Source organism: Labeo rohita, chromosome 1 (genome assembly GCF_022985175.1).
Source record: "Labeo rohita strain BAU-BD-2019 chromosome 1, IGBB_LRoh.1.0, whole genome shotgun sequence".
NCBI classification, from domain to species: Eukaryota; Metazoa; Chordata; class Actinopteri; order Cypriniformes; family Cyprinidae; genus Labeo; species Labeo rohita.
This window is the reverse complement of record NC_066869.1, coordinates 26,715,730-26,728,831: the sequence shown is the minus strand read 5'-3', so window position 1 is coordinate 26,728,831 and position 13,102 is coordinate 26,715,730. Positions and strand designations below refer to the sequence as shown.

Here is a 13,102-nt window from a genome sequence, read left to right as displayed (position 1 = left end):
ATTACACATTAAAACATATTAAAATAGAAAACAGTTATTTTTAAATAGTAAAATATATATCTATATGTATTTTGGTTGTACTTTGGATCAGATAAATGCAGGCTTTGTGAGCAAAGGGACCTCTATAAAAACATTAAAAATCTTACTGTTCAAAAACTTTTGACTGGTAGTGTACATACATTATTAATCTAAAAAACTACATTTGTGAAAATGTTGGCAATTGTTCTGCCCATATTTCTACTGGCCTACAAAATTCCAATATATGTATATGTATGTGTGTGTGTGTGTGTGTGTGTGTGTGTGTGTGTGTGTGTGTGTGTGTGTGTGTGTGTGTGTGTATGTATATGTCATGTACAAAGCAGCATAAAAACAGTCTTTAAAAAATATATAAAAGTTTGCATGCCTCTTGTGAGCTGAGTACTAGTACCTGACAGTGACCTGACTCTTATGTTGTTGTTTTTTTGTTTTTTTGTCCTATAATAGATAAATAGGAAAGGAACACTGTGACTGAAGTTTTGTTTGTAAGACACATCTGAAGCGTCATTGTAGAGCATCACTATATAGAATGAGATTATACAGTGTCATTACAGAGTTAGGAATCCGGGCTGTTTTGCAGTTTCATGCTGTCACTAGAAATAAAGAAAGTGAGAGAGAGAGAGAGCATGAGTTGGATGATGAACAAACAAGTGGCAGGTGTGACCCAACCTGGGCTTTGCCCTGACATGTAGCTGACAGCGTGTTCTCGGCAGAAAGGCATCCCGACACACCCCTCTTTACGCTGGAGCATTTCAGCTGCAACATATGCATACTTGCACATGCTCTCATAGCTTGTTATTTCTGTGACCAAACCTGATACCCCACTCTTCCTCTTATCTCCCACATCTGTCGGGGTTTGACAAACTCTGACACACTGACCCCACTGCACCATTAACCACAGACATACGTCATTGTATCTGCTGGAGGTCGTTCACGTTGGATCTCATTGGTCTGTTTAATCGGTGCAAAATCAACTTTGCTTTGCCAATCAAAATCCATTTAAATGAATCATCTTTGCATGTGGCTTAGTTGGCACTGACAGTCCTGTTTACTGTGCACGGGACGACCGGCTGTAGCATGAAGAGATGGATGGCAGTGAGACTTGAGAGAATGATGTCATGCAGAGAGCTAGTAGATGGCGAGGGGGAGGTGCCCACATGTGTGTCTTCATGTGTTCAGGTCTGGACAGGCCAGTTCTATTATTATGCACTTAGCCGCCATCCCGTCGGTTACTAGTCTTTCAACCCAAACACACAGGGCTGTTTCCTTCATGTTGCATAGGGTGGTGATAGAAAGGAGCTGGTTAGATTCAGTCCTGTTAAGGAGTGACCAATGAAAAAGAAAATATATTGATTAATCAGCATTGTGACGTGAGATTCATCTCAGGTCACTGAGGGCAGGGCTACATGCTAGACTGCTAGTCTCTTTGTAGTGGATTAAAAATGGGTGAGACACAATAAACTGCCAGGCCTAAAATTAATGAAGGAGAACACAATAAATATTTAATTTATTGGAAAAATGTAGAGAAAACAAGAAACATTCACAATGACTCAAAATAACAAACAAAAAATAAAACCATAAAGAGTTAATTTGCAAAAACGGATAACTTTCATAAATCTTTTTTTTTTTTTTTTTTTTAATTGTCATGTATTGTGTTAGTTGTAGCTGTATTTTTTTGAGTTATTGTTATCTAACTGCAGTTTGATTGGTATTACTTGCAGAATAAAAAACATTATGTTTGAAAATTGTATTATTGAAAGTTATCTGTTTTTGCAAATGAACTCTTCATATGTAACCTATCATAAAAAATAAAGAATTAAAATGCAATCACGATACAATAAATAATACACAAGATCATAGTGTTTGAAAACATTGTTGAAGAAACATTTTTTTTGTCACTATCTGCGATAAAAGAAGGAACATGCAAATAGGGAGTTACCAAAATATCATAAAAGCTGAAGTCTCATGACCCATCCCTAATTTTTGTGGCGTCTGTAATTTTGCAGCCCTGCTGCAGGGTGATTATCATAGCAATTAACGCAAGTTATTTAATTGTAGGTGAATATCAAGTGTTCTAGCCATTGTTTTAATCTGTTTGGGGGCCTTCTTTCTGTAAATCAAATAATATTTTATAATTAAAATAATTATTTTTAATATTACTAAAGTAATTAAATGAAGTGCCTTTTTTTATTATTTTGTACTGTTCTCTGAGGTCCACTTATAATTAGGGTTGGGTACCGAAACCCGGTGCCAATACGGCACCGGTACCCATGTGACCGGTATGTACCGGACCGAATCAGAACGCGAATTTCGGTGCCTCATTTCGGTGCCACTTAAATGCCTGAACTGTCGATTGAAATATGTGTCTTCTGGTGCACTGATTCATCAACATGCATGATCGCTAGTTAAATTTAAATACTGCATTCATGGGGTGTCAGAATGATCAGAAAATGTATTTACTGAATGAGAAAACTCACGTGAACGTCGGAAAGCTTTGATGATAGAAATCCAAGACATGTTTGTAGTTACTATCCATTTTCACATTTCGAATTAAAAGCACAAATCGTCTGGAAATGAGACCATCCAAGAAGCGCGTGAATGCTGCCACTATCGTTACACTTGCTCTGACTGCAGCAGGTGGTTTGCCGTTAGCTTAGCTAGCTACATTAAACGCGTCTAACTTAAAATGCCAAAAACTAAACATTCTAAAGTGTGGCTATATTTCACGAGAAATGATTCAGACACTGCGACGTGCAGCAAATGTTTTACAGCAGTTGCATGTGAAGGGGAAAACGCGTCAAACCTAATGAAACATTTAATGGTATGTGAAAGCAGAGGGATGCACCGTGTTTGACAGTTTGTAGACATCAGCTGGCTCTATCAGGAGAGGTGTTGTATTTTGCCAGAGACGGCAAATATGTGATGCGATCTAGGAAAACCCAACACATGGTGAAGTTTTACCTTTTTTAGGTTTTGACACCATATGAAAGCTGAGTTCAGGCCCCTTTCCAAAACTTGTATTTTTTACATAACCTACGTTATGGCTATCTTAGGTTGGCTGATAGCGATGATTTTCAGGAATGGGATTTTGAGAAAAACGGCTTTAAAGTGAGACGGCTTTCACTTTCACTTTACGGGTTTAACGAGGGCTGTCTGTCAAGTTAGGAGCGCTACTGCATCATTAGACAAACAGACTAACGTTTGTTTTCCGTTGATCACCCATTTTATGTTTGGTAAATAATGCAGCCTACCTTGTAGTAAAGGCGAGCGCAGCGCAACTGTTTGCGCACTGTGCATAAAACAGACTGTCATCGGACGACTCCTCTTTAGTAACTTCATCGTCCGATCCTTCATCTCTGGATGTGAAATAGCCCGTAACATCATTTAGGGCACTGACATCACCAAAACTGAGCAGATTGAGAAGATCGGTTAAGTGAGCAGCTGCAGTACTTTAGACGGCGTTGTTGTGCTCCGCCATCTCACGATATTACAATAAGTAAGTAAATAAATAAATAAATAAAACTTTGCTTGCCGTACTTTACACAGGACTGGTGGAGAATGTGAATTGATACACCTTTATTAAATATGTTATGTGGTTTATTTTGACAGGTTAACTGTTTTTGTGGATTTTAAGGGAAGGCACCTCCGCAGCGCGTTCTTAACATAGGAGAAAGACAGTCATTTCTGCTTGCTGCAATAAATGTCTATTTTTCTGCACTAAACAAATGAATTTCGAAGAGATATTTTCAGAGATGATAGACAAGATGTTATAGAATAATAATTTAATGAAAAATTAATTTTCTGAAAACGTCCCTCCGCGACATCCAACGGGTTTTCCCAGATCTCATCCCATATATCATATATGTCATATTTCTGCAAAAGAATTGCTGAAATTTTAAGCTGTTAAATTATTGTAGTTGGGTTAGATGGCTTAGGTTTTATTGTTGTTGCGTTTTGCATTGACTTAATAATAATGACTTTTTTTTTTTTTTTTTTTTTTTTTTTTACTTTTAATACATTGTTCAATTTAAAGAACTTTTTTGTCCAATAAAAATATATTCTTGTGTCATCCACCACTTTGTGGCTTTTTTAAAAGTATCGGTTCAGGCACCGTTTTGGCACCAGTACCGTTTTAAAAGTATCGATTTGGCACCGGTATCGAAAAAACCCCAAACGATACCCAACAACTCAGCAGCTGGGTCGTTTTGCCAAAGACAGGCTCAACCCAGCGGTTGGGTAGAAAAAAATAACCCAGCGTTAAAAATGACCCAGCACCTGGGTAAAAAATATAGAAAATAACCCAATAAAATGACCCAACAAGTTGAACCAAGCAAAAACAAACAAACAAACAAAAAAAACATAATCTGTTGAAATCCAGAGTTGTTTATGTTTTTGTAAAGATGATTTGATGTCTGGTTTAGCAAAATTGGTATTTCACAACAGTAACTCAGTAACTTTCACTTTGCCTATAAATGCACCCATCAAGTAGCTCTCCAGTAAAGTGCACGCTATGGGTCTAACACACGCATGATATGCGATGCTCTTCACTGTACAGTCAAGATGGAGTGGCTTTGGCAGGCAGATGCGAACATGTCACGGTTATTCCGTCTCGGAACGATCTCACACTTACAAATGATCCAACTGTCAGTTCTCACACACTCTCCAGCTCTGGTCTCCTTAGAGACCACTGATCTAATTTGTACTCTCTTCTAGTGTTCGCAAACACTGAACCATCTCATCTTACTGGTGTGTGTAATATGTGCTGTAAATTGGACCTCAGTTTTGTCACAAAATTTTGGACGCGGTACTACTTATAACACGCATAAAACATTGTGAGAACAATGGAGTTTTGCACTTTGTCATGTTTGGTATGTTTGGTTATGTTTGAATGAATTTTTTAGCGGTACTCAAACCAAGAATAATATCACAGATCACAAATCAAATTCAAACTTTTAAAATGCATGGGAGACTGCTTGTTAAATAAATAATTTTACCCAAACCTGTAAAAAACAAAATAGGCTCATTAAAAATATGTGCCTTTTCTGACATTTTTGCAAAACCTTTGCATACAAACGAACACTAGTGTCAGAAAAAACACCAACAACTTTTATTCCTTTTCACACAAATTTTGTTTATGGGGCAGATTATCTATTAATAAATACTTATATTTGCAGGTTCCTTGCACAGTAGTATGTTAACAAACTCAAAACCCTTGTATCACAGTGCATAATTTGTAAATTTGTACATTTTGTAGTTTTGTGTCACATAATCTGCTCGGTATGTATGATGCAGTAAACTTGCTTGGTAAGTATTGCACTTGCAATATTGTAATGATATTTAGGCAAAATAAGAAAAATATACACATCTTCATTCTGTTCTAAAGTTTTCACCCCCTGGCTCTTAATGCATCGTTTTTCCTTCTGGAGCATCAGTGAGTGTTTGAATCTTCTGTAATAGTTGCATACCTGTCCCTCAGTTGTCCTCAGTGTGAGAACATGAATTTCAAAATCATACAGTCGTTGGAAAGGGTTCAAATACACAAAAAATCTGAAAAACCAAAGAATAGAACAGCGGGCAGTTTAGCTATTCAGAACAAACAAGGGACTCATAAACAACCATCACTAAAAAAAACAAAACAAAACAAAAAAACAGCTGTGGATTATTCAGGTAATAACACAGTATTAAGAATCAAGCGTGTGTTAACTTAAACGGGGTCATTTCTATAAATGTAGCTTATTTTCTCTTCTGGACTGTATGTAAACATCTTTTATCTAACGTCTTAATCAGGTCAATACTAGATAAAAAAACAAAAAGGCATGCATTTTCTATGATCCATCTTATTTTGGTAAAATAATTAACATTGTGCAGATTCTACAAGGTGTATGTAAACTTTGACCTCAACTGTAGGTGGTACATCATTTTCAAGTCAGTGCAATAGAGCAGTAGCCTTTTAGACATTTCATTGCAGGCAACAACCAAAGTAAAGAAACATCACCAGATTTATCTTTATCTGTTTCAGGTAAAACTTTTCATGCTTTTAGTGCCACTCACTGCACATTTCGCTTTGAAAATGTTGCAAAACTTGCAAGAAAAACAATATCATTTTGCAGAAATGTCATCACAGGAACATATTTTCAGTAAACTTGGGTTGTGATTGTACTATATCTTTATTAATTTACTTGTTGTTACTTACTTGTTTTATGAACTAGTCAATTCCAAGTCTTTGTGTCTCCTTTAAATAATGTATTTATTTTCTTGCTTTAATGATCTACATATTCTGCAAACATTTTATACCACTCAGTGCTGCAATTCAGCAATCAAAACAACTTATTCCAAGGAGACAAGTAATAATTACAAACAGCGATGATGAGATCGGTAGGAGAGGATGTTGTGGAGAAGCACAAACACTTTACATGTCTACATGTTTCAGAAAGCCAAATATGATTGTGCACCTCATCTAAAATACGGTGCAGGGTAATGCGCTTGGAATTTCAGGCATGAGAGAAATGAATGCTGATGCATTGGCTGTCTATGCGAGTCGTGCCGTTTCGCTACGACAGCAACAGCTTGTGGTCTCACATTGCTTGGCATTTTTTCGAAGCATTATTTCTTTCTATCTCTTTTCCATCGCTGCGCCTGATTACGTCAATTATCCGCAGAGAGACTGACCAGTCAGTGATTCAGTTCGGATGGCATTCCCCTATAGTTTGTCCCTCAATGGCATCTCTGTTAAGTCAAGACAGTGACACTGTGGCCCTATGCCTCTGTATGCATCACACTTGTGTGCATGTGTGTGTGTGCGTGAGGCAGACAGCTGCTGCCACACTTGGAGGGGCCTCTTCAATTTCGTCCCACCCTGTCCCCACTCCCTCTCCCTCCTTATACACAAACACATTCATTTTACGTACTACTTCTGGAGCTGAAGGACTTTTTTGAGATGTGGACTGGATCTTGAAACTCTGTAGAAGTGTAAGGGTCAGTTTGGATGCCTTCGGGATCTTAAGGCGACCAGCTGTAGTCGTTGCTCTTTGGGAGACGGAGCATCCCACATGCGCTTCTCCACAGATCGGTCGTCTTCTGAGAGTTTTTGGCTTTATGTGCTCTTACTGGCTTACTGACATTAAAGAAAATGGGACAGGCACTTACCACAGGTGGCTAAACACTACACTCTCTGTGCCTGCGCTGTATTCAGGAGCCGGGAATCAAGGTAGGATTGATGTATTCCAGAGCAGGATGGCCGGATTGGATGTCATGTAGGAGTGTTTTTGTCTGAAATGAGGACATCTTGCTGTACTGACAAAGGCGAGTGTGTCGGTTAGATACCAGCGTTGTGTGTAAGTGAGTGAGAGAGAGAGTGCACAAATGGGAGTGTGATGTTTATGGCTCACTTGACTTAGCCACTTTCCTCCAAAATGAAGACATTGCTTCTCCGAAATGAAACAAGTTTGACATTTCTATCCTCTTCATATTTCTCTACTGCAGCTGCCAGAATCAAAAGCTGTTTAAGTCTATTCTAATACTTTGGATTAATTATTTTTCTCTTGTCTGAACAGAGTATAGTTTACATTTTTAAGGGTCAATGACAAGAGTATCTAAGATACAAAATAAATAATAATAATACCAATAAAAAAGAAGTCTGTAGTTTAAAATGCATGAGTCTTAGAAATGTAATCTTTGTATTCATATTGGTTTCAAATGTAATGATTTTTTTTTTTAAATACTAGTTTCAATATATTTTTTTAATTGAATGACTAAAAATGTCATGAAGATTTACAAGTGTAGACTTCTTAATCATTATTTTTTAAGTAGTTTTAATAAAATTCCAATGTAAAAATGTAATTATGTGATCAGTTTTTAGATATTGTACCACGTTAGACATTTTGTTTTGTTTTTTTGTTTTTTGAAGAGACTTGTTGACTTTGACACACATTCGTGATGATTTTAATGAATTTAATTTCAGAAATATTCATGATGAGAGGTTTATGAAACAGCCAATATGTCATTGCCCGTTAAATTGTATTTTATTAGTTTATACATTTTCCCCTCCCATGTATTGATTTAAACTTATCAGTGTTATTCTTGTATGGTGTGAGTTCTCCTGAATGTTCACGGTTCACTGATACAGTTCTCTGGAAGATCTTTTGTTCCGTCTGTGTCGTTGTACCCACGTAAACTGATCCATGTGACAGGTTAGCCGGGGCTCTCTCCTGCCAGTAAACATACACATGCACACACTATCTGTGTAATATGAGCTTCGAATGCGTTGTTTTGAAGCGGCGGGTAGAATCTAAGAGGCCTCCGTGTTGGCTTATCCATAGTAGAGGAACAAAGCTAATGCTGTTAATTGTAGGACTTGTCCTGTCACACTCCATCTGACGTGTTTTTACCTTTTATCATTTCATTCTGAGTCAAGAATGAGAATGTTCAGCCTGTGACTGTTGAGCTTTCCAAACATAATGTGGGTGACATGATGCTCGGATGATACTTCACAGAGAAATTTAGGTCACATCACACAATTAGGTCTATCATGCTGATCAGTTGTTGAGTGTCATGTTGTGTGTGTGTTTGGTTTGGCATGGCGGGGCTGTTGCCTCTTGTGTTGCTGTGCGGTGGGGTGATATCCAGAGGGCCAGAGCTTGGCTCTCTAACAAAGAGAACCCTGTGGATGGAAAAACAGCTGAGAGGGGGTGAGAGGGGGTAAAGTACAGCATTGTTAATCCCCTCCAAACCTGATGGTAAAAAATAAACAACAACACAGATTGAGATTCCTGGCAGTCTGGTGCTTTAATGACAGAAGGCTGTGATCTTTTCCTCAGGGTTAATTTCCTAATCTTGCTTAAGACAGAGTGGTCTGTTATAGTTTAAGGGGAAATCTAAGCAAAACTTTAGGTATTTAGGTCTTATATTGTATGTTTACTATTTTTTACCATCATAAAAAAGTGCTCCACGTGGCTCCAGGGGGTTATTAAAGGCATACTGAAGTGAATCGATGCATTTTAATTAGGAAAAAAATCCATATTTTAAACTTTATAAACAGTAATATGGACAAGAGTAACATTCCAGGGGAGCAGAAGGCCTTTATTAATCCCTGGAGCCATGTGGAGTACTTTTTTTGATGGATTGATGCGCTTTATTGGACTTCTAAAAATCAACAGCCATTGACTGCCATTATAAAGTTTAGAAGAGGATGAGTAAATCATGGGGTAATTATCATTTTTGGGTGAACTATCCCTTTATTTAAACATTATTTAAATAATTTTTTTGAAAAGTGTTTTGGAAATAATTGTACTTTCTTTACAAATGACATGTGATGTGATGATATTGTTTTTTTTATTCTTTTCTTTTTAGATTATGAATATATAAACATTTAAAAAATAATAAAAATGGTTAGCGCACCGACATATAGCGCCGTTGTGCTGCGGGCGTCACGAGTTCGAATCCCAGCTCGTGGATCTTTCCCGATCCAACCCTCTTCTCTCTCTCCCACCTCACTTCCTGTCCAACTACACTGTCCTATGTAAATAAACGCATAAAAATGGCAAAAATAAATCTAAAAAATAAATAAAATAATGAAAAATATTCATAATTAAGACATTAAAAATAAATCAAGATGTAATATCTTATTAAGTCTTGATTTGTTGTAAATATTTTTAGCTTATGTGAGCTTGTTGCAATTTAATATCTGTGAAATATACAAAATATAAATATAACGTGTCATACTATTACTTTTAATCGATTACTCAGTGTTATGTGACTGAAAGTACTTGACTGAAATTGCTCAAAAATGCTTAATTCAAGAGTATTATTTTATTATTAACTAAGGAAGTTTAGTTTAGATACCACTTTAGTTTAGATACCAGTTCTCACTAATTAAAAAAAGACAAAAATAAACCATTCATAATTAATAAATTAAAAATAAAGATGTGAAAAAAATCAAGATTTAAAAAATAAGTTTAATCTTAAATATTTTTATTGATATTAATTTAATATCTGTGAAACATACAAAATATGAATATCACGTGTCATACTCATTATTTTTAACTTATATTTTAATTGGAGTAATCGGTTACTCAGTGTTATCAGACTGAAAGTACTTGACTGAAAGTACTAAATTACTAAATAAATTCAAGAGTATTATTTTATTAGTAACTAAGATAGACTTCAGTTTAGGGACCAGTTCTCACTATTAACTAGTTGCTTATTAGCATGCATATTACTAGCATATTGGCTGTTTAATAGTTCATATAAAGCACATATTATTGCCTTTTTCTGCATGACCATATTTTGGATCCCTTAAACCTACCCCATACCTTAACCCAGGGGTCACCAGAGGGTCCTGGAGGGCCGGTGTCCCTGCAGAGTTTAGCTCCAACCCTAATCAAACACACCTGAACCATCTAATCAAGGTCTTACTAGGTATACTTGAAACTTCCAGTCAGGTGTGTTGAGGAAAGTTGGAAGTAAACTCTGCAGGACACCGGCCCTCCAGGAACAAGTCTGGTGACCCCTGCCTTAACCTAATAACTACTTTACAAAATAAGCAGCGAATTAGGAGGTTATTGAAGCCAAAGTCATAGTTAATAGTTAGTTAATGGTGAGAATTAGTCTGTAAAATAATGTGAGACCATTATGAATAATAATAACTTTCAGGTCGATCATTATACCATGCAGTATTATTATTGTAGTTTCTTTCCATCTTTTTGTAATTGCATGTCTTTTTTTCCACTTCATCTGATGATGCTTTTCATTTTCACATAATGTTGCCCTCTTTTATTTTGTTTCCATCATGTTTTACATCCACCCGTCTGATAGATTCATGCATCCTAGTTTTCAAAGAGTTGAGCTGCTGCCCCCTTCACTTTGTCACAGTCTGTGACATTCTGAACTCTGCTTTTTATACAAAACCAGCATTTCCATTTTCCCTCTATTTTAAATGGGAAAAACATGCATAATCAAGCTGTAATTGTCAGTTACCACTTTTAGCGCGAGTGCTTCGCAGTCTTTTGGGTGGTGTTAAATTAAAGTCTGTCTGTAGAGGGTTTAGCCAGTATCTCCAAGCAGACTTTTGAGTGGAGGCTTGCCAGAGTGAGCCTGTCTGAAACCTCAGTGTCCACTGCATGTAGCTGGATCAATAGGATCAGGTGTCACAAAAACACCTGCAATGACTATTGTAGGGCTGAAACATCTCAAAATGCTTTTCTTTCAGTTAGTCGGCGATAATTTGGTACGGTTCTCGTGTAAAAATATTATTACATAACAGCATGAATATTCCAGAGAGGCCAGTCTGATGAACTATTCGTAGGTTGTGGACATGTTGTAAGTTTAGTCTAAACTCTAAACTCCATGTAGAGATAGTTCACTTGTATAAAAAAGGTGGGAGAAATTGCAATGGTCAGCACGGCTCTTGTAAAAATGGAAGTCTTGTAACAGAGTCTTGTATCCAAAACTTTGTCATGATGGCCATCAGTGCAACTGACTTGCCTCAATGGTACATATTTGCAAAACTGGTCAGGAGAATCATTCAATATGTGGTTTCTTCATTAGTCATGTGACTTTTTATGTGTGTTGTAGTACATAAATCAATTGGTTCTCCTTTCTCCTTTCAGGCATGGAAGAAGCGATGGTTTGTTCTGCGCAGTGGGAGGCTGTCAGGAGACCCAGACGTGCTGGAGTATTACAAGAATGACCATGCCAAGAAGCCCATCCGCGTGATCGATCTGAACCTGTGCGAGCAGGTGGACGCCGGTCTCACATTCAACAAGAAGGACCTGGAGCACAGCTTCATCTTTGACATCAAGACTATCGACCGGGTCTTTTACCTGGTGGCAGACACTGAAGAGGAGATGAACAAGTGGGTGCGCTGCATCTGTGATATCTGTGGCTTCAACCCCACCGATACAGAAGGTAAATTGGGCAACGTGCAAACACACACCAAGGAATTTAATGATTGCATATTCAAACGGTTTCTTTAAACAATTCTTTAGGACTTTTAAGGAAGAAATTTGATGGGAAAAGAAATGCAATTTTATTTCCAACTCATGAGATAATATATTTAAAGCGATGTTTTCAAAAGTATTATGTTTGTAAACATAATACTTATGATGGTTATGTTCATCATAAATCCTATCCAGTAACTGGCCATAACTAAATAGCAATATTAAGCAAACAAAAATATGGTCAAATGTTTCATTCATTTTATAAAACACTAAAGGCAAAACACATAATGTGCTTCTTTAAAGGAATAGTTCACCCCAAAATGATAATTCTGTCATTAATTACTAACCCTCATGTTGTTCCAAACACGTAAGACCTTTGTAAAACACAAATTAAGATATTTTTGATAAAATAAGACATCAACGCGGCTACCTAAGACTTTTAATACTAATAACGCAAATAACTAATACTTTTTGTGCGCTAAGAAAACTAATATGATGCACACGTCCTGTACTCTGAGTGCCAGACGCGGACAAAAATAGATGCTTTTGCGCTCAGAAATATTGATTTGCGAGTGAAATTTTTGCCGAGGTTGACCGTGCCAACTAAATGTACATGTAATGATTTTAATATGTGCATGTAATGTCTTTTTTCCTGATTGTTTTGCAATCACGTTGTTTATGTTGACGTAAAAAAAAAAAAAAAAAACTTAAAAAAAAAAAAAATGTAGACTAAAAATACAGAAAATATATTATATTATGAATAATAATATTATGAAATATTGTTTCAGTATATTTTTAACCTTTATTTATTCCTCTGATGACAATGCTGAATTTTCAGCAGCCGTTATTCCAATTTTTAATGTCACATGATCCTTCAGAAATCATTTTAATATACTGATTTGCTGCTCAAGAAATATTTGTCATTATTATAAGTAGGGTGTAACCATATTAAAGTCTCACAATATGATAATGTCATGATATGAATTCCAAGATACGATATATATTGCGATATTGAGAGAAAGAAAAAAAAAAGACAAATGAAGACTTGGAAAAAATTAACATTAGTACATTTTAAAATTAATTTCTAAATATCTAATGCACTTTGAGAGTTCAAAATTAAGAGCTCCAAA

General features: G+C 36.4%; 1 protein-coding gene across 10 annotated transcripts in view; it reads left to right on the top strand.

Moving 5' to 3' along the window:
* The window catches only part of gab1 (GRB2-associated binding protein 1), an 85,885-nt gene that overhangs the window by 47,668 nt on the left and 25,115 nt on the right, over positions 1–13,102 (top strand). For 9 of the 10 annotated variants that reach the window (XM_051115555.1, XM_051115537.1, XM_051115547.1 and 6 more), the window contains one exon: positions 11,643–11,940. In XM_051115555.1, coding sequence (XP_050971512.1) covers positions 11,643–11,940 — 298 coding nt within the window. Of the gene's footprint in view, positions 1–6,854; positions 7,244–11,642; positions 11,941–13,102 lie in introns of those variants that run through there. The other variant, XM_051115573.1, reaches the window with a different exon arrangement.